Source organism: Castanea sativa, chromosome 8 (assembly GCF_040712315.1).
Source record: "Castanea sativa cultivar Marrone di Chiusa Pesio chromosome 8, ASM4071231v1".
Lineage (NCBI taxonomy): Eukaryota > Viridiplantae > Streptophyta > Magnoliopsida > Fagales > Fagaceae > Castanea > Castanea sativa.
The window spans coordinates 49535419-49558506 of NC_134020.1; the positions used below are offsets into that span (position 1 = coordinate 49535419).

At 36.0% G+C, this 23088-nt stretch overlaps 1 protein-coding gene across 1 annotated transcript; it reads right to left on the bottom strand.

The window, feature by feature from the left end:
• Positions 1-5102: 5102 nt before the first annotated feature.
• Positions 5103-22548, bottom strand: LOC142607130 (la-related protein 1A). The gene is made up of 14 exons (XM_075778555.1): positions 21958-22548; positions 18663-19194; positions 18368-18533; positions 17358-17448; positions 17078-17149; positions 15423-15967; positions 13343-13412; positions 10677-10781; positions 10252-10592; positions 9967-10107; positions 9804-9867; positions 9245-9390; positions 8890-8994; positions 5103-5670 (listed from the first exon to the last, which is right to left on the bottom strand). Exons 1-14 carry the CDS (start codon positions 22186-22188, stop codon positions 5520-5522), a joined length of 2760 nt encoding a protein of 919 aa, XP_075634670.1. The 5' UTR covers positions 22189-22548; the 3' UTR covers positions 5103-5519.
• Between the last annotated feature and the right edge of the window lie 540 nt (positions 22549-23088).

Below are 23088 nucleotides of genomic sequence, written 5' to 3' on the forward strand. Positions count from 1 at the left end.
CTCAGCTACAGATAGCCGAGAATACTTTCATCCTCGACTATAGGTGGCCGAGAACATTTCCATCCTCGAACATACTACTTTTAAATGTCTCGGCCAACTTTGACTTCTTCCTCCTCCCACCTTGTCTCATAGACAGGCGTTCCTCATCCTTGAGTTTAATTAACACTTTCGGGCTAGACTTTTAGCTTTACGAGTACCCTTGGGCCAGCCCTACTTAAATTACGGGCCCATTGACCCTACAGGAACAAAATATTTGGTTAAAACAATAACAAAAACTTTGAAAAGATAACTTGCTGAAATAAAAATTAAAAGTATAATTTATCAAAGACACACTACATGGATGATGGAACCAATGAGTCACAACTCATTGTCAACAATGGCTGGTGGCAATAGAGAAAAGTTTTTTTTTTTTTTTTTTGGGTATAATTTTGATAAAAGCTGCATTACCTGCACAGGGCCTATATAATTTCTGTGATTGAGAAAAGCATACGAGTCATTTATTATAGATTGAGACACCACCAAAAAGTCAAACAAGTTTCATAATTGGAAATATGAGGTGGAAATTGCAATGGAAAAGGCGACAAAGATAGTCAATCTTCCTCCCATGCAATGCCCCTTTTTAAGGGTTGAGATTGAGACTCGAAAAGTTTACTTTTTTAGGATTCATTTGGGATCCGTCTATTTTATTTTATTGAAAATATTTTACTGAAAGTACGGTAGATAAAGATAAAAATTAGCTGAAATAGTACAGTAAGACCCATTAATAGTACCAAAAAGTGCAGTAAGACCCATGAATAATAGTAAAAATAAGCTGAATAACAAAATAAGTTGGCAAAAATAATCCATGCCAAATGCACACTTAGTGTGCGTTTGGCAAAAATTAAAAATTCAACTTATTTTACTATTCAGCTTATTTTTGCTATTATTCATAGACCCCACTATATTTTTTGGTACTATTTATAGGTCTCACGGTACTATTTCAGCTAACGTTTACCTTTATCTACAGTACTTTAAGTTAAAAGTTTTCAATTTCAACAAAATAAATGAATCTCAAACAGACCCTTAGTCTCTACTTTTCGATCAAAAACTTTTTTAACCTTTTAAATTGGTTAATTTCCTATACAAATTCCTATACAAATGTGAGAATAAAGAGTATGTCTTCTTGGGTTTCTTCTTGTAGTTTCTCATTGTGTGGGCCTTTTTGGAAATGTTGGGCTGGGCAGCCTGCTGCTACACTAGGCCCAAAGATTTCTAGATCGAGGAGTTGGGGACCAGTCCAAGAGCAAACCTCCTTGGTCCGGCTTGTGCGCAAACAATGCCCCTGTTGATCAAGCTTTGATCACATGCCCATGGCAGGCAGAACTGTCACATTAACTACAGCAGGCAAATATAATAAAGATAATAATAACAAATTCCTTTATAATTCAGACAGAAGTAAGTAATGGGCTTTGACAAGGAATGCCTGTTTTATGAAAACAACAACAATAGAATAGGTATTGAATGAATAACAGTAAGCTTAAAGGAAATGAATATCAGTCTGCCACATTAAGTTATGTTGCCAAGCCTAAGTCAAGAAGGGGAATCACCTCTTCAACGCGATTAACCTCTCTGGAGGAGAAATTAACTGCTTTGACGAGGCGGGCTTGAATGACTTGTGTTTGAAGAGGTCCTTTTCTGTTAGGACCGTTACCAAAGAGCATGGGTTGGAGAGGGAGAGGGAGATTGACCCATTCAGTGCATGCCTAATGCTCTATTCTCTCTGTTCTCTCTCTATTTCCCTTCTCCCTTCCTTTCTATTCTCTCTTAATTCTTTCTTTCTTTTTTTTCTTTGGTTTTCTTTTTACTCTTGCTATCTTTTAGTTTTGGTCATTATCCCCTCAGAGGTCATCCTCCCCACCATGCACAGGAAAGGCCCCTTATAAAGTGTCAGTCGTGCTTGGCTTTTACCATTTTAGCCCTTAACCATTTTTTATCTGGTGTGGGTGTCCTTGCCGACCATCACTGACTGGTCAGTCACCGAACCAGCGATACTTACCACTGGCCGCGCCACTCCACCTTACCAGACAAAGAAGGCTTTTTTGTTTGCTTGCTTGCCGTGGCACTCTTACCTGCCACAGTGTAAGTACTCTCCTTCTCTCCGTCACTCATGGCATGCACCTAGTGGTTCCAACTCAGCTTTGCCTCTTTTGGGTGGTATGTCATCCCAGCAGGACATTGCCTCCAAAAAAGCTTGAATAGAAAACACGAAAATGAGTTTTTCCCCCTCCCCACCGCCAGACCATACCCCCTTACCTCTGACCCATGACCTCACCATTTCCTGCATTAGCTGGGTACAGGCTGGTGGTGCCTGGGCTTTGCACGTGCCTTGCCTCCATGCTCGTTCAAATTCTACCCGCTGCTCATGTGTCTGCCGCGGTTTGAGGGTCAACCTGTCTAGTTTGCCGCTCATCTTTGGCTTCTTATGGCGTGGGCTGCTTCCCCTGACTTCTCATTTATGGCTTGCTTCTTTTATGGGTTGGGTCTTGCCCGATTGTGGGCTTCTCCATGCTTTTATTCCCAGCCCTTGTTATTTGTTTCCTGCCACACCATTCTGTTATGCCTACTGTAAGGTTTGCTTGACCCAGGGCTGTTGGGCCTCTTTGGGCTTTACTGTCCATTTCTTCTCTAATGGCCCAATAAACATATTGGGCCCTTTACTACTTGCGGGCTCCCTCGTCCCGCCTACTTTCTTTGGGCATCCTTGGCCCGTTTACTTTCTTGTGGCATCATTGGCCCTTTCCAATTCTATGCTTCCCATAGGCTTTTACTAACTCCCTGGGCTTCCTTGGCCTAAGTGCTTCTTACTTCATCCTTGGGGCTCATGGATTCTTTATTGCCCCTTACTTTTTTTACTTACATTGCTTTAGGCCTGCCGTAACAACCGTGACCCATTCTCACTTTTTCTACATCCATACAGCCCATGGGTTTGTTATTTCTTTCTTCTGGACCCTCTTAGACCCATTTACTTCTTCATGGTCCATTTGCTTGCTTTATGGACCCATGATCCATTATTCCTGCCACTTAGGCTTAATGGCATTTTCTATCCTTCTCTCTTCTACCCACGTCTTCGGGCTTTTCCTCCTGCTGTGCTTCTAAAAAAAATGAGCATCTACACTCATTATCCTTACAAGAAATTTGGAGGAAGAAAAATCTATAGAGAGATAAAATATGCAACACAAGTGAGATACTGTTTATTTGGCAGAACTCTATTGATTTCATTTTAATCCAAACTTTGGGCAAATGTAATAACTAAAAATTTGTAAATTAAATTTATATATATCTAAAAGCTGAAGGGTAACAATTATTATTACTACGCTCCTATTGAGCTACATCAGTGGCCACATCATCCACCCATTTCCAACATTCTCTCTCTCTTATTTTTAACTTTTTTTTTATTAATTTACAAATTAATTGTTATACTTTCTCCAACTTTTCTCATTCGTTTTACCTTTTCATTTCCCCACTACTATCTACCTTAATATCACTTATCATCTATCAATTTATCTTCCTTTATTTATTTATTTATTTATTTATTTATTTTCTTATTCATCTCCTCTTACTATAAATTTACAATTCTCTCTCCCATTCTATACATAGATTTCTTTATGATACATACATAATTATCATAAAAATAACACACACACACACACACACATATATTGCTTGAAGGTGTAATTAACCTTATGCAATTCATTTAAAAGTAATGACATTAAAACAAATGAGTAACTACCCAAAATATTAGATTTGTATATTCATAGACTTCATATTTAGAAAGACTTTCACTTAAATTTAGAAGTGGATTGAAATGTTACATTAATGTGGCTCAACAAAAGTGTAACAATAATAAATGTTATGCTTAAGATTTTAGATATTACAAGTTTGAGATTTTTTTTTTTTTTAATAAATTTGTATTTAGAATAGGTGCTCTCAATCCGAACGTGTCTTTTCTCTATATTTAAGTGCACAAAAATGCACTGAAGTGGTTCAAATAGACCAAAATGGACACAAATGATCAAATTAGACCAAATGGAACAAAGTGGACCGAATGTAAAAAATAGGACCAAATGGGAACAAGGTGGACCAAATTGGACAGTATAGAACCAAAGTGAACCAAATAGAACAGGGAACCATTATGGACCAAATAGGACCGACGTGGATTGAATAGGACCGAATAAGAACAAATTGACAAATTAAGACAAAGTGGACATAATGAACCAAATAAGAACATATAGGACGGAATATGACCAAATTGGACTGAAGTGGACAGAATGGACAAAATAGGACCAATGTAAACAGAATAGAACCAAAGTGGATAAAATTGACCAAATAGGACCAAAGTGGACCGAATGACCCGATTGAAGTGGAGCAAAGTGAACAAAATGAACCGAATAGGAATGAAGTGAACAGAATAGGACTAATGTAGACTAAATAGAACCAAAGAGGACCAAATACAACCAATGTGGAGTGAATAGGACTAATGAATATTTATCATTTTTAGTGCTCATATTTCTAATTTCTAATGTCTATTTAATTTGTATTTTTTTAACTCAAAACTAAAGAGTTAAGCCCAGATATAATAAAATTTCATACTTTTCAACCCAAAAATTAATAATAAAAAATGAATTTTTAAACTAAACTTGAAAAAACAACCTACAAAGAGAATCAATTAAATGCACAACTAGTCCAAAATGGACCAAAAAGGACCGATACTGACCGAGTGAATCACATTGGACCGAAATAGACCTAATTAAACCGAATAAAAATTGTTTAATTTTTAAAGAAAAAAAAAATTATCCCCAACAGATATTAGAGAAAAAATAATATATTATATTATAAAATAATTATTTATTCTCCTGCATCACATAGATCTACAACTAGATATTATAAAACCAAACAAACAAACCAAACCACAAATAGTTATTAATTTTAAAGTGGATCCAAATCTCATTAGGGACAGTTGTCTGCATAGAGTTTTTTTTTTTTTTTTTTTGGGCGGGGAGTAAGGGGGAAAATGTAACATGGCTAACCTACAACTACAAGGCTTATAAATTAAATACCTCAAGAAAAAGAAAAGGATTATAAATTAAATTCTCAAATATCTTATTCTTCAATTTTGACAAATGTCTAAACTACAGCCTTCTTTTTTTTCAGTTTTTTTCCTTTTCCGTTTATGTACAAGTTACAATCCAGAGAAGAGATTTGTGTAGAGAAAAAGCACAGGCACCTCTCCAAGCTTGCATACAACCCCAAAAATGCACGTATACCCAGGAGCCAAAAAAAAAACCCTTGAACAAAAGAAAAACTCTGCAGTCAGCGGCCTCAATCCAACATACAATATATGACAACCATCTTTTCTTCATTTCCAAACCAAAAATAGGCTGCTAACTCCAACTCCCTTGTCAAGTTGAAAGAATTCTATTCCAAAACTGGGACAGTGATGCTTCAATGCCACTAAGGCATATGATTGGTGCAAGTGCTAGCTAATGACTCTCTTCTTTCACAGCATTGGCCTTCTCTTTAGCACGAAAGTTTTCCAAGGTACAATATTCTTCCCTGAGTAACCTATCCAATTCTGGATGTCTCTTTAGGGGCTCTTTCCGGTCACGTAGCCCATCGTAATGATGGAATGCCCTGCCACAAACATACACACGCTCAAATTATAAATACAACAGCTTCTGAGTTTGGAGTCAGAAGAAACTATGGTGCACATGCTAAAGCGTAAATTATTGCATTCTAATTTTATAAACACTAAAGACTATTACAAATCAGTAAAGTCCAGCAGTACCAGTCTCTATTTCTATTGTATCCAATACAGCAACTCATTATGGTAACACTAAACAATAAATTAAACAAGACACAAAAGAGATGAAAAACTCTTCAAAATTGCAGGAAGCTTCAAGCTTCGTCTCAAAACTTAAGTGTCCATAGGCATTGAAGCAAGAAACCTCAGAGATTATACTGCCTAAGAGGATAAGTAGCAGGCTCAACCAAACACCTTTTCAACAAAAATATGACTAGAGTATCCTAAAACCCTCTTGCATCAGGCTCAACATTTTGTCCAAATAATTTATACACTTATTGAACTACTGTTCATCAACAAAAAAAGTTTATACTGGTGTATCTCTCTCACACAGCACATCAGATCAGCAGGCAACCTTTCGGAGCCAGATCAGAGACCAAGCGGCCCGAGTAAGCCGATGAGCAATGAAGCAACAGTGAACAAAGCTCGGATTTGGAGCTAGCAGCTTGATGTACTACAGTGGTTGGAGAGAGAGAGAGAGAGAACAATAAATATAGAATTAAATAGGTATTTTTATGATATTTGAGGTAGAGAGTATTTGGCCTAATGTAGGTGTAGCTGAAAAATGAGGTTGCTAAAATAGAAAAAGTGAATTTTTTTGGATCAATCCAGCTAAAACACCATTGAGCCTGGTGTGACTGCTCAAATCCTGTTACTGCTTTTGAGTATTTCAAGCAAGGGGCTGTTAGAAGCTGTAAGATGTACCAAGTTAAATTTGAACCTTGTCAAATGTTAAGAACCTGTCAGAAGCCTTCTTAAGAGTGAAGGGAAATTAGAGAACGAAGAGAGAATCAATAGATTGAGAGACTAAGAAAGTGCTTATTTTCATTAATGCCTCTGTCAAGCCATTGCAGCTTATACATCACTAAGCTACTTGAGTACACAACACCAAAATATCCTAACAGCTATACTGACAGTTGGTTAATAGCCTCCTTACTTCCTAACAGACTTCTAATTGATCACATGCAGGATGGATAGGCACATGGGCAATTAGCCAAGTTATAGCCAACTTAATTCAGCCTTAGCACACATTTGCCACCACATCACAGCCTGCACACGTGCCATAGAATTACCTAGTACACTTCCTTAATATCTGCTACTAACTAAACTGCAACTCTATGGCACTACCTAGTACACTTCCTTAATATCTGCTAATAACTAAACTGCAACATTTACACAATCGCAGACCTTTGCATTCACAGAACTTGCATAGTAGCTCCTGCATGACAAGTCACAACACTTTACATAGCAGCAGCTGACACCTTTAGTACAGAAATACACTTACCAGCATAGTAGCACAACATAAAATCAGCAGCAACATAACAGCAGCAGCATTAGCTTGACATAGCAGTGTTGCCACACTAGCATTAGTGACATGGTAGGTTCCTAAATCAAACCATTAATGTAGTTACTCTACTTCCAAAGGAAGATATGTAATTACAAGCTTGGCTGGTCCATTTCCTAAACAAAGTTATTAAGGTTACATTTGCTCCCTCACTAATTCCCCATCTCATGTTCCTCTGAGCTACCTACCACATCATCCCTATAACCTGATTTACAAACTAGCAACAATGGTACAGGTACTTTATTAAGTATGAAAAAATGCAATTTCCAGGCAATGTTCCTACTAAAAGGAATTTTTCCTACAAGGCTAATTCTTCGGCTAATCTCCCCCATAGTATCCTTACAAATGTCTAAACATACTAATATTGCTCCTTTGCAACTGATTTAGCCACAGAAGAAGGTCTCAGCTTATGTTGTGTGTCACATTCAACATTGGCAATATCGAATTATTTTGTCTAGGGAGTAGGGAACACATAGCATGCATCTGAGAACGTTAACTTTGAAGTGCCTTTAACTTTGAGATCCCAAGGCTGTCCTGCATCACACTCCTTATGCGTCATCACTCATTACTTGTCCTTTACAGTGAATGCTTCTTTACTAGGAAATTTGTGAGACGTATTCACCTTTAAATCGCTCATTAGACTTCAATCCAGAAAGGGTGTTTCTCCCCAGTATTCCCTAAAATTTTCTAGGGGGGATGCTACAGGAATCTAAAATTCTTATTTTGATCTTTTGTGATGTAATAGAGCCACTAACCTTGAATTTAGGCTGTCCTGCATCATACTCCTTGTGTGTTTACGTGTCCTTTACAGTGAACACTTCTTTACTAGGGAAATTGTGAGAAATATTCAACTTTTAATTGCTCATTAGACTTCAGTCCTCAAAAAGTGGAATTCTCCCCGGTATTCCCTCAAAATTTCTAGGGGCACTGCTACGGGAATGTAGAATTCTTCTTTTGATCTTTCGTGGTCTAATGCCTTACATGGGCACCACACTGATAGCCAGCTATTGGAGGTTCTTTCTCCCGCATTGATAGCACAACTAATGCAAGGCATACAACCGAAATTATTTTTAATTATGTCAGACTTTCTTCTAAATTTCCTTTCAAATTTAAACGAGATTTCTTTTTTAATTTTGAATTTAGCCTTTTTATAGAAGAGCCCTTTGGACTCGCCCCTAGCTAGTAAAACCTACGAGCAACTAGTTCTACCGCCAAAACCAATCGCCGAGTAATCTGGGCGCATTCACTCCTGACAGCCTAAGCAGTTTATGCTCATGCCCAAGAGCATGCCAAAAATAAAACTTAAGGGATGAAAATGACAATGCACCAAACTTAGAGAGTAAAACTTGTAGTTTAGCCAAACTTTAATTTATAACACAATTTTGTATAGCCAATCTTCAAATTCAAAAGTTTGTTCAACTAATGCCAATATCGGTTAAGAATTATTAAAATTTTCATCACATTAAATTACTTTACAGTCAAAATTTATTTATATAAAGATTTTTCTATGTACTTTTCTCCAAACCCAGAAACCTTCTTTCTCTATATTAGCATTGATTGCTATTTGATTCTCTACACCATACAAAACCAAATATAAAAAACAAACTTCTTCATACTAAACTATGAAATAAGCATGCTCAGCTCAGACTTTGGAGCATCCAATCTAAACATTCAGATAACATAAAAACAGGTGCAAGTTCGTTACCAATATTTTTCGAGGCCATAAAGATTGCCTTTGTGGTAGAAGTCAAGCGTAAGCTGTTCAAAGTCCTGATACAGGTCCTCTCTAAACTCCTTCTCCAAACCATAACTGAAAGAAAACAAATAATCAAAACAAATATATATATATATATATATAAACATACATACTAAGGAATGGGAACAAACGTTCCTATCTTACTAGACGGGCAAAAATAGTCTTTGGAAAAATTATATGCCAAATCAAAGCTGAAAACTCCTTAGGTGGTTCTACATTTCAAGATTAGGCTTCTCATATTTCAAGAAGATGATAATTTAGAACATAATCAGCAACAAAACATATATTACTGTAAAGAAAATACCTGTAGAACCTGAAAAGGCACTCTATTCCATAGTAATAATTAGCAGCAGCATCTTCCAGTGCAAATTTTCTGAACTCGTCATACATAGAAGGGTCAAACAAGTCTCTAAGATAATATGACCAAAACCAGTAAAGTGTATTCATTTCCTGCATTTAAAGAAACAGGCAGCTGTACATTAAGAATAAAGGAAGTAATCAATTTAAAAATTAACCAGTAAAGTGTATTCATTTCTTTTCAAATGGTTAAGTACCTGAATAATTCGAAAAGAAAATATTAACAAAATGCACAAAAAGTGAGAAAAATTGATCAACATGTTTTTAAAACCCTACACATTTCTAAATAAATTATCCCATATTTTTGTCTTTCAAAGAGAAACCAACAACAGCACCAAAGACAGACATTATGGTCTTCTTTTTTTTGGATAGGCCTAAAGAAACTAATGTGATTAATTCAAGGGATTTGATGACAGGATGTTAAACATTAAGAAAAAATATGAATTTGCTATTTATTTATTCCCTCTTTTGATCTAACAAGTTTTAAAAGAAGAGATGAATTCCACCTTACTGCAACCAATTCCCAACTTCTTTCTGTCACTCAGGCACCGCTTATGGAACTTCAGGTACCTAACAGAATGAGCAATCATGTGAAAGAACTTTTGTAACTCAAGCTCTCCCCCTCTCTCTCCCACAAACATAGAAATTCAAGCAATGCCCATCACTTACTTCTGTTGTTTAAACCCATTTTCTTCCAGAAGCTGATGGCTTGGATGCTGAAATGGTGGAATTGACTTTGGCATGGAACCCACTGGTGGACTCCCAGATAGAATCCCATGTGGTGAACCACTCAACTTTGAAGTCTTAGGGCTGTAAAATTGAGATTCAGATTTGAATTAGCCTAGTGGGAAATAAATAATCCAGTTGAACTTACTAAAATATAGCCAAAAGCTACTTAAGCTAACAAACAATTCATTCTAAGAGCAACACAGGTAACAATCACACCAAACTGACCCATAATTTTCAGGAGGTGTAGAACCAAAGAAAAATCCAACCGAATCACTAGGTGGACTTTCCGATATGATTCCATTAGCATTTCGGGAAGTTCCATGATTTCTGTAGTTGCTGGAGAAAAATCGTTGTTTATGGGAGGACAGCTGCCTGGGAAGGCCTTTATGTTGCTTCCTTCTTGAATTAGCATTTCCAAACTCCTCAAGGACAACACCTCCAGCAAAATTATCACTAGCCTTTGGATTGGAGACTCCTAAAGCACTGCTTGAAAATTTTGAGTTTCCATCTTTATTCTCAAAACTAGAGCTATTCTTTCTACGACTAGATCGCTTAGTTTTCAGTTCCTGCCAATAATGATCAATTTAAACAATTTTGCTAAAGAGATAAGAAACTTAAATTAGTGCCTAAGGAACAATGGGCACTTCAACCTGCTCATAGAAGTAAAGACCATCATTTATTGCAGAAGCTAGCTCATTGGAAATGGATTTGGACTCTTTACCACGACCTTTAGTTTCTTGACTTGTCCTGCTATTCTGCACAGGAGATGAAGGATAATAAGTCAAAAATTCCAACAAATTAACAACCCAATAATACAACAAAATCTTGATCACAGACATTCAAATACAAGCACAGGTGTACACATAAAAAACAAGTGGGAGGGAAAAAGAGTAATAAAACTGCAATAGACAAAAACAAAGTTAGAAAAGATGGAAAGAGAAAACAGAAATTGCAATCAACAAAATTAGTCAAATTACCATTCAAAACACAGAAAAGTTGCAAGATATAGCTCTTTCCCTTTGATATAGGGGTGTGCATGGGACGGGTTGGGTTGGGTTTGGAGTCTTTTCCAACCCAATCCAACCACCTCAGGTTGAGAAATCTCCAACTCAACTCAACCCATTGTAGTTCTAAAAACCAACCGAACCCATAGGATTGGCTTGGGTCATTAGGTTAAGGCCATTTTTTGGACCTAATAAAGAAATTGGGTTTTCATTCAGTTATTTAACTTCATTATTTAATAAATGATTATAACTAACATAATTGCGTCTAATATTCCAATTTCCTCAAATCTAAGCCTCAAAATACCAAAATAAATCAAAATTAAAAATAAGTCCAAAAAATCCAAAATAAATAAAACTAAATAAAATTAAAATACATATATGCTAAAAAACTATTAATAGCATAGGTTAGGTCAGGTTATTTGGGTTGCAAATTTTGTCATCCCAAACACAACCCACCCCAAAAAAAAAAAAAAAAAAAAAAAACCCAAAAACAAGGCATAAGTTGGGTCGGTTCGGGTTTTTTGGGTTGGTGGGTGGAATGCACACCCTTATTTACAGGAAAAAAATATGTATTATTGCAGTCTGGTAAAGGACAGAACAACTTCTGAGATCCTTGAAAGGACAAGGATAAAAGACTAGCAGGGAACCAGCTGCTACAAATTTCAAGGCATTCAAAAAATAAAGAAAAAGAGGAATCAGAGGACAGTAAGAGTTATCAGCTGCTACATCTAACTCAAAGCAGACGATGTTCAAAGTGAAACTTGCAAGAGGCAACATGAGAGCAGTATTTAGCCTATTATTATTACATATACAACTCACAAGCCACATGACCACCACCTCCATCTGCTTATAATGGGAGGAGATGATATTTGGTCCAAAGGCTATTAGTGTATTTAGCAAAGTCATAAGATTTTCTACCAAAAAGAACCAAGTTTTGAAGCATTTTACATCTTCTCTTTGTTATGTAATATTCAAATGCCCAAAACAAAAGGGTTAATAAAAGTGGATTTTAGTTATAACTAGAAGGAAATGTGAGAAAGGTTAAAAGAAATTGGTTCATATCAAGGAAAAGTTTTTTGTTAGCACCCTGCAAGGAAACAATTGTAAATTTGTAACTTCCAATTTGTTTCTTCCTTACGTGAGATCAGATTTTTATGTTTCAAATTGTAATAACACAAATACAAACCCTCACAAGAAGACTTCAACTTTCCAGGAGCAGAACCATGAAGTGTACTAATTCTCGTTTCTAAAATATTGTGGAAGAACTCAAAAAAGCTCTAAGGTCCTTCAGGGATCTATTTACATAAAGCACTAAGAAAACTTGTGAAGAAACTTGCATTTGAACATGACCAAGTTATCATCCCAGGTGGGCCTACGTTGCCATAAATTTTACTAGGTTAAACCATTGCAGATAGGCAGCTATCAGAGGCCTCCACTTCATTAGTTAACAAAGAATATTTTTCAAGAATTTATGATGCAATTGAATAGTTAAGATAGGTCATTATACTCGGAATAAATGACCATCTAATTTGTTCAATCTGAAGACGACAATAAAGCATCCACTTGTGCCATACACTGATACAAATGCCTCCCCAACTCATAGAATTTAATGATGTACATAAAAAACATCAGGACTAAGAACTCTAGACCATTTTCGCCAAAGTTGACATCATGGAAATTAATTGATCATTATAAGCCCCAACTATAATTTGAATCTAAACAACTAAGGTGAAAGAAGAAGCCAGATTTTGAAAAAGACAAAGATCTGGCACAAGCTGAACCCATCACCCAAGTCATATAGTGAACTTGAGCTCGTTTGATTCGACTTATCTTGTAAAGTAAGCCAGCTTATTCTCTAAGTTATATCTGTTTAAAGCTTGACTTTTTCCTAAGTACAACTTAGTAACCCATCACCCTAGCCATTCAGCCCAAAATCATAACATCCCAATTGCATAATTTCTTGCAATGATTAACTCAACCTCCACCAACTTTTCAACAATAAAAAATAAAAACTGAACCATCCTACAAACCCTAGTTTCCATCATCATAAACCCTAAGATCCTCACCTTTACCAACCATAAGCCCACCAATTTTGGGTCCTTTGATATCCTAATATTTTATGGCTAATTGGGATTTTAAACACTATGCATTAAAATTCAATTTTCAACATTTTTTATGAATTAAGCATGAAATTAGAGGACAATCAAATGAAAGAGAGACAATAACCGAATCTTTAAGAACATTAATAAGTGAAATACCTGACATTCACCAGGATATCACAACAACAATAATATATTGCTCAATGGCCGTACCTGGGTAACAATTACAAGTCTCTGAACATCCTGATCATTATCAACCATCTCATCATCTTCCTCATCAATCCTTTAGTCGATAAAGTCAATAAGAAATAAAATATACGGTTAGTAACCACATACATAGTTAAGCACATTAACATGAGTCAGAAAACAGTCATCAAAGTGTATTCTATAATCACACAATCGGGAAAAACTAATAAATACTACCCTAAATACTGAAGGAAAACACAAACAAAATAAGCCAATAAATACAGTTCAAAAGGCATATATCCAAACCAAATATAATATATGATGCAAAGAAATGCTTAAAATTCCACTTTGAATAGGTAAACATTTCTGGTTTAATCAAGGGAATGACATATTTTGCTACCAGACAATACCGGGGTGTGTGTGTATATATTGTTGTGTATTCATTATCTCAAAAGCGCATGTATTAAATTAGTAAGTATTGGTCACCAACCAAAAGAAGTTCTTTCTTTGAAGGTCTATTAGGAATGAAGATTTATAAGTATGTGTGTGTGTGGATTAGAGGGGGGGGGGGGGGTGCGGGGTGGGGAAGGTTGGAGGGGAGAATAAAGGAAAGGGCCATCTCCCTCCATCCAAACAATTGGTTAGTTGCCAAGTTCTCACAATTAGCTATAACACAGTAGCCCAGTGGGCAATACTTACATTGAATACCCCTATTTAAAACTAACCTTTTCCTTCCTCGGACCATGTAATCACGGAGCATCCACTTGTTTAATTCAAACCCCATAATGGAGACAAAGAAATTTTAGATTATATTATAGGTTTTTTTTTTTTCTATAATTTATGAAACAATCCAAAAATATTGCAGAGAATAGCCCCCTTTTGTTTGGAAAGTCATCTCTCTTTATTCAACAAATCTTGTCATCGCCTTGTGGCTAAGCATCAAATCGCAGTCAAAGTCAATTGTCAATAGAAGACCACTCCCCAACCCACCACCCACCCCCTATCCTTTGTTTGAGAAGTCCTCAATTCAGTGAACATTAAACCAAACATTGAGGTGATACCTGCAGTTCTAAATTTTGTCCTTGCCTTGCCACTGAGAAAGAGAGTCAATTGTAGATGGCAGTCATGAGAGTAGATGTACGATATGCAAGCGGTTCAGACAGCACTGACTTCTATGTTTGAAACCTTGTTCTCAAAACTAAAACAGAATGGAAATTGTGATTTCCGCCTCCATATCAGAATCCACTACGCATTCCCAACTCCAAATTAATTGAGGTACCAAATGCATGCATAGGTAAACAAATGAATGGCATGATAGTCAAACAAAGTTTGTGAGACTTCCAAACCCAATATAAATATTGGCAGAAAACCTCTGGCCCAATACTCCTTGTAACCAAAAATAAACAAATAAAAAACCTACATGCATAACTTTTACCAAGGCCTTTTGGGAGAAATCATATTGTAACTATATTGTATTTCCTATTTTTAACAATTCAAGGTATTAAAAAAATGTATAATTGTATGAACAATATAATTTTATCAAAAAAATTTAAATAACGATTGAGTAAATAACAATGAAATAATTATCGCTTCTGCAACCAAAGCCCTCTCTCAAGTTCATAAGCAAGAAAACTTCAGTCCACAATTTACAAACTGTTCCATTTGCAGTTTTACAGCACCCAGCAAAGATTTGCTGCATCAAATATTCAATAAAGTAACCTCAAAATAAATTCTATCAGAAGTTTTTTTTTTTTCTTTCAAATAAATTTACCAAGTATCAAAATAACTCAAATAGATCCTCCACATTGTAATTATTTAACAATGTTACACTTATCTTTACCCCTAATGTGCCTGCAAAGTTAAGGAATACCTACATGGCCTTGCATGCTTTCAATTAAATGAATGTAATTCATGAAGGCGGAAAATTACAAACCCCAAACCACCCAAAGAAAATTTCTTGACAGAACAAAGTCACACTACAGATAATTCTAACTTTGAAAAAAGATCATTGTATACTATGAAATGCAAAATAAAGATCATACACATACAAAAGCATGTTGTAACTTCCAAGTGAAGTACATTAAGCAAAAACAAATGCATAGAGTACCTTCTAGCAGAAAAAAGATCATCATTCTTTATTGTCTTCTGTTCGAGTTCTATCTCTTCATCAAGCATAAATGTGTTCGCAAAATCATTTGACAAGTCACCAGCCATATCTGATGACATATCCCTGCCTTCAGTCCCATCAACAGAAAATTCTGTATGCTTCTCTCTTTGTGAGTAGTTTCGGCTAAGTGGACTATAACTGGTGCCACGATCTGAGAACTTGACCCTTCCACAGCCTAATGCTTGTGTTCCACCATTAACAATAGCACTCATGTTGTCACATTCTGTGTCACTAATAAGTGGTATGACTGGAGTTTCTCTATTTGGCGGTAAGTGCTCCACCAAACTTCCACCATGTGATGGAAATTCAACATGTTCTTCAGAGTTGTTGCCCACATTATTCTCGATGGCATCACCATTCACAAAGGAATCAATATCCTTCTCCAAAGATTGGCCCTGGGGAGTCTGAGCTTGCGATGACAATGAATTCTCTTTAGAAGATGGAATCCACTTCAACCAATTATCACGTTTCCGTATCTTGTCACCCTACAGAAACAGCAACAATGATAAGTGAAGGCCACTGGAGCAAAGTATCAAAGCAATAGAGATAACCCAATCAGTTGTCAAAATATCCCCCAACTTTTTCAGCAGCCCTAAATGTTGTTTCTTCATATGCGCTGGTTGCTCCAACAGCATAGAGGCAATACCCCCAAATTTTATCAAAAGCACCAAACATTATGTCCAAAGGTTATGAAGGTGGGAACAATTCATATCAGTAATTCATATAAATGTCCCCTCCAACTCTTGTTAAAGCTAACAGGATATCCCCTAAACATTTTTCCCATTTGAATAACCATCACCACTGATTAATACTCACAAAATTCTATCAAAGGAGAGGGCCAATGCAACATGCAATTTTAAAAAAATTCTTATAGGATTTGGAGAGAAATATGATCTTGTTAAATTCACTTGAAGAAAAATAGTGAAAAAAGTCCGAATTGGAAAGCAAGTTTTGATCAGCATAATTTTTGAAAATCCCATTAATCATTGAAAAAAATAACCAATTAGCACCACCTACCCTACTATGGTTTTATTTAATTAACTACTTTCGCATTGCTGACATTTGTAAGTAGCCTTTCTAAACTTCAAAACAGATGTCAATGACCCTTGCAAAATGGGATGCAGCAGCCATTTTTCTCATGTTCACAGTGACATTCTTTCCCATGCAATCCTCAGACATCATTAGACAAATAAAATTAGCCTAAATCATAAATTGGAATAAGACAGTCCAAGTCTCCAATCATAGGAAGGTTAGCATAGATCTATCATCTAGGAGATTAAACTTCAACTGCAAATTTAGCAAAAAAATATTAGGAAGATTTAGCCTTTACAAAAATATTCTTTCGAGTCAGCTTCAGACAAATCAGGAAGATCTTGTGAAAGTCAAGGAGATCATACTCTATGACCAACAAAAAACTCACTTAAATTTAAAAAGAGTAAAAAAAAAGTCCATTAAAATGTGAATTAGAAACCTGATTCTTAAATTTAAAATCTACCCCAATTTAGAAAACTTTATGGCTCCAAAACTTCCAGCATAAATGCAGTAAGAAACAGAATGATTGAGAGAAACAATTCCAAATAGTGAAGAAAATCTACCTGCACTTGAACAGTACCAGAAGTCTGCAGTGCATCAAGGATAAATGGTATATCTGTGCTCATCTTCCTAACCTGCTTAATATATTAAACAAAAGTGAGATTTGCCATCAATTTAAGCAAAATAACAAGGGAACCTGTTTTTAGTAAATCTCACAAACTAACTTTACATTATGGAAATACTGAATAAACTAGCACAGACCTGCATAAGCAGTAAAGCACCACCATATATAATACATGGCATTCTAAAATAATTGGAACAAAGAATTGCAAGAAAATGTACCCTTTTAAAGTCAGCAATGATGGATATTGGAACCCATCCCTGATCATCCATAAGGGAAATTAGGTACTGGTCATTCTGCAGATTTTCATCACTGCCAAAAGAAAAGGTTATAATGTCAACAGACACAACAAGCAGTCTATACCATACAAACAGATTCTTTCTTTTCTTTTTTTGATAAGTAAATATTTTATTAAAAAACTAGAAAGACCACCACCCCGGAAACAGGACATGTGCTTAAGGGGCACCACAAATCTACAAAAATTATTGAATGGCCACTTAACACAGAGATCCAAACTCATATTTTCTGTAGTAATTAAATCACAAATAAATCCAGGGGCACGTTTTGGTTAACCATTGAATGACTCACATTTTATAAAACATCCAGAAGTACAAAGGTCAATCATAAATGTGGAAAATATTTAGGCAGTCCGATTACAACACTTACAGATCAGATTCTACAATGTGTGGAGATGACTCTCATATAACAAATGGCCTCATTTTTAAAAACCTAAACATTCTTTAGCAATTAGAGACACCAAAGCCATTCAATGTCCATGGGATATCCAAATCCAGCCAATATTGAAAAGGCTTGTGCACCAATGAGAAAAAGAAACTTCTAGGTTAACAATACATTAAACACTTATTTTCATTTTTTATAATTTTTTTAAGAAATATTGCATTAAAGATGCAAACGCAAATACTATCACAGCACAGTTAAAATGGAATCTGTAGGCTGCATAGGGGATGGTATAGAATTCTTGCCGCCAATACAAAAGTGAAAATAAAAATGAACAAACCTTTATTCCCAAATGACTCTTTTTTTTTTTATTACATAGAGGACTTTTCTAAAGAAAAGCCCTTTGGACTTGCCTCTAGCAAGTAAAACCTACAGGCAACTAACCCCACCCACCAGAATCAGTTGCCAAGTAATCCAGGTAGGGGCATTCACCCCTAACAGGGCTAAGCAGTTTATGCTCATGCACAGGAGCAACTATTCTCAAAGGACTTACCAGAAATAATAGTCGATTTGTTTCACTATACTAGTCCTCAGAGCTACTGTCTCTTGGGATACCACAGGAGCCCCTGGATTAATAGGATATTGAATAAAGCGTGGAGGATGAGGTCCCCTAATAGAGCCTGGAGCTGCAACAGGAACATAGCATATAGGTGCAGGCCCTGTATATAACAGACAAATTACTTTGGACAGTGAGGCTGAGTAACATCATGATATACTGATGAGACAGTAAGTAAAGTAAATATTAGTTTTCCAAATAAAAGCACATTGCAATGAGATCATAGGATTACCATAGAAGCTAGAACCGACCATGAACCCTGGAGCTGGACCAAAGAATGGAGGCCCTCCAAAAGCCCTTGGTCCAATACCCTGTTGCATTGGAATGTTGTCTCTAGGATTTAATGCTCGTTGATGGTGCCAGGCATGATTGAAATGGCCACCAGGTTCTTGCATGTTTGGTCTTCTATTAGAATAATTGACAACATAAGCATTGGGTGGAGGCTGAACATTTCGACTAGCATCAACGCCATGACCTGGTGGAACAAGAGCTTGAGGGGGTGTCTCACATCCAGACTTAACCAAATGAGTTTCAACAGTTGGGAAACGTCCTGGACCAGGAGGGTATGCATACCCAATGTGAGGTGGAGGAACCATAGTATGAAAAACAGGTGGCATTGGTGGTTGATGGTAAGGTAGCGGCATAGGAAAAGGATGAGCACCACTTGGGTTGCGCTTAGAGCCTGCTTTTTGATGACGAGATGAGTTTTTATGTGAAGGATTAAAATTTCCAGATCCATGTGGCTTATGCTGCCCAACTGATACCTAGACATATACAAACATAGCTACAGTCAGATACATACATTTAAATTTTCATGCAATTAAAAAGAACAAAAAATTAATAGAAGCAACCTTCATAAACATACTAAGTTTTGCTACTCCATATTACCCATTCCTGATTAAACATATAATATATATAAAAAAAAAATACTTATCTGCAGCCCTAAAATGGGTTAAAATCTTATGTATGCAAGCAAAGCAAATTGACAGAATAATATTTAAAAAGAATATATATATATATATATATATATATATATATATATATCTTTAGGCTGTTTCTGTTACATTTTATTTTTATTAAGTATCAGACTGATCAAGGATCAACCAAAACAAAGCAGGAAACATTAATACCATTACAACATATCCTAAATATTCCATCATATGAGTGATCAAAAAAAGCACATAACATGTGTTTTCAAGAAATAATTCAAATCCTATATGAACAATAACAACAATCGATTTTCAAAAGCCATGTTATACTTCCTGTATACTCAGGTGACACCTTTCTTCTTTTTTCAATATATTTTTATTACTTATTAAAAAAAAGGCCATATAATTTTCACTATTTTTTCAAGGGTGCGATAACTAATAAAGAAGACTAGAGAGAGGAGTAGAGGGAGAAGGACAGAGTAGAAAAGTGAAGAACAGTTGAATTGTATGACCTTTCTAATGGAAATATCAAAAATGCTTTGCTTCTTAGGAACTAAGAAAGAAAAACGTGAAAGTAGTTTTTTGGGCCATTTACAAGAACATGTTCAGATATATTCCTGAAAATGACCACCAAATGTTTTAATGAGTCGAATTTTAGATTTAGTGTAAACCTCAAAAGTTAATGATAAGGACCTATACAATCAAGCTCTCAAAGTACAAATGTCAATCATATCTAAGAAAGAAGTAAAGGAAAATGAACCCAATGCTTTTTTTAATAAGTAAATAATGCTTCAGTGAAAGAAAAACTAAGCTTTACAAGAACCCAAAGCCAATGATATATCCAATCATACAAAGATTTAAACAAAAGAACTTAAGATCAAGAATAAAGTCAAAAGTTGCAACTTTAAGCTATGGTTGATCATGGTAAAGGTGGTGGGATAGAGGAAATCAAGGCCAGCTGATAGAGATGACTGAGATGAGGCGTATAATTGAAGATTTGTCATGAGTTGTACGAGGTCTTTAGCGACAGGGACTAGCACAAGCCCATATGGAGATTTCAGAAGGCAACCGCGAACTTTGGGACATATCGAAAGGTGGTCTTGAGGATGAGAATCATGATATAAGAAGAAAACCGCTTCCATGACGCTGGCATAGAACATGTGGCACAAAACAGACTGGATTATCAATTGATGTGTTGAATTGAAGGAAGAACATTTTGAAAAGAAGTTGTGTCATTCTACTTATCTATGATGTCACATTGATGATAATGGCTTAGAGGTAAGTATTTCAATACTTTATCAAAGAAACTATTCAAGAGAGTGATACACATCAAGTGCTCAATGCAACTCGTGAGAGTGTTCTTTTGAACATAGAATGTTCAACTTGTGTACCCACTAGCGTTCAATTAAAATCCAAAACAAAGATTGACACTTTCACTTGGAAAGCTGTGTTAATAATATTTTCTATTGGCATAATGTTGAAACATAGGAATCATTATTTTTATAAAAATAAAAATGCAAAGATGAGGTTGAGCCCATTTTTAGAGGAAAGCAATATGGTTCCCAGAAATTATAATTCATTATACATGATTTTTCATGTTACAAGTTGAAGAAAGGTTCCCAAGCTTGTCATGCATAAGCTTTTATTAGCATGTTAAGTCTAACCAGCTATTTTTTTATGTACCTAAGACAAAAAAAGAAAGAAGTGACGGCAAATATTATTCATGACTTCAATAGATCGTGGAAAATTGAAGCCAATCTCAAGAACGAGCTTCTCTAACCTGGGGAAAACTGATGGAGGAGAATTTAACCCCAAGCAAAAAAATATATATATATTAAAAAGCCCTTTTTTGGAAATGCATTATTGGGAAGCTTGGAATCGGTGAACTTTCTGGGTTGGTGAGAAGGTCTCTTGGAAGAAGTATTATGATACAAGGAATGATGATGTGGTCACCCATGGCCATAATGATGTGGCACAAGTGGTAGAACATGTTATCCCACATGGACAGCTGATATGGCCGAGTCCCTCAATCTACCTACTGTGTTAATCCCCTCTGTAAATACTACCGACTACTTAATTGGTTATTGTAACAATTCGAAATAAATTAGTATTAGGTTTACCAAGACTACATCCAACACCAAAAAGAAGGGTCGCGCCCAATGCACAAAGCTCCCACTTTTCTAGGATCTGGGAGTACTAACCCTAAACCATATAAACCATGAAAACACAAACACTTCGTCTATATCTGTTAAAAACCACTAACAAATGATTGGCACTATTACAAATGTCAACATTTTACTATGGGTGGTGGGGATTGTCTTTCTTCCCCACATTAGAGAGAAAGGACAGCACTTCCTTCCTTGAGATCATGGGTCCAAAACCCGAACTTATCAATAAAAAAAACTAAAGGTAAAATAATCAGCTTTTTTCACTACCAATAGCTCAAGAACTTATCACATTTTTTCTTAAGAATACATTTTTGATACAAGGAAAAATTAACTAATTCATCCATTACACATAGCAAGTCTTCTTTTTTTTGTTTGTTTTTTTCCTGATCAATAAGCAATAACACCATAGTAAGAGGGAATTGGGGGAAACCTGCAAAGGTGGAGGAGGTGGAGGAGCCACCGTAGCAGGCTTTGAGGCTGCTGCTCCGGCCGCCGCCGCATCGGAAAGAGCTGGCCAAGAATCAGGCGAGGCACCAACCATTCCAGGAGAAGGAGGAGGAGCATCGTCTCCATTCATCGTCGTCGCCGATGGAGTCTTCCACGCAGACTTGGACTTCGACTTGGTACCACTCGCTTCCTGATCATTCTCCGCCATCACCATCACTCCTCCGATCGAACCCAGAACGCAACCAAAAAAAAAAAAAAAAAATTCCCCACCGAAACTTCTCTCACTCGCAGCTGCTACGATTATATATAAAGCCAATGAGCAAATAAAACCTTTAATATAATGGCAACTCAGTCTCTAATCATCACCATCAGCAGCAGCAGCGAGACGTGTGAGAGAGAGCGCTCATGTCCGGAGAGAGAGAGAGAGAGAGAGAGAGAGAGAGAGATTAGGGTTTTTTCGGACAGTGTGAGCGAGCGTGTGTTTATCTGAGAGAGAGTGAGTGAGTGAGAGAGAAGGACAGAAACGATGTTGACAGTTGCAGAAAAGCCAACAAAGTCCGAAACTGTTGAAAAAGGCGGAGGCTCAAGGTTTTGGTTTCCCTTATATATATGCCAGGGCTTATTTGAGTCAAGAGTGAAAAGAAAAGGAGAGAAATCGAGTTCAGTGGTTATCCTTATTAATTACCACGCCACGAATTACTGTTGTTTTTAACTGCTGATACCTAAAGTATTGGTTTGGAAGCAACCAATGCAATATTTTCTTTTCTTTTTTAACTAATGCTTATCTTATCTTATCTTTTCTTTTCCTTTTCAAACAAACAAACAAATAAAATAAAATAAAAAAACATCGCTTATCTTTTAATTTGAAATTTTCAACCTTAAACTTAACGAAATTACCAAATTGGTTCTTTTGTCACATTTCCTTTAAGTGGATAAAATTAATGTTATAAAAAAAAAATGTGGATAAAAATACTAAATCCATGTTAATAAGAAGGAAGAAATTAGGAATACAATTTCTTAGGTGTATTACAATATGTTCACCGATTAAATATCAATTCATAACTACATTGAATGTAATTCTTTATGAAGATAAAATTGTTTGTGTTGCATTGCT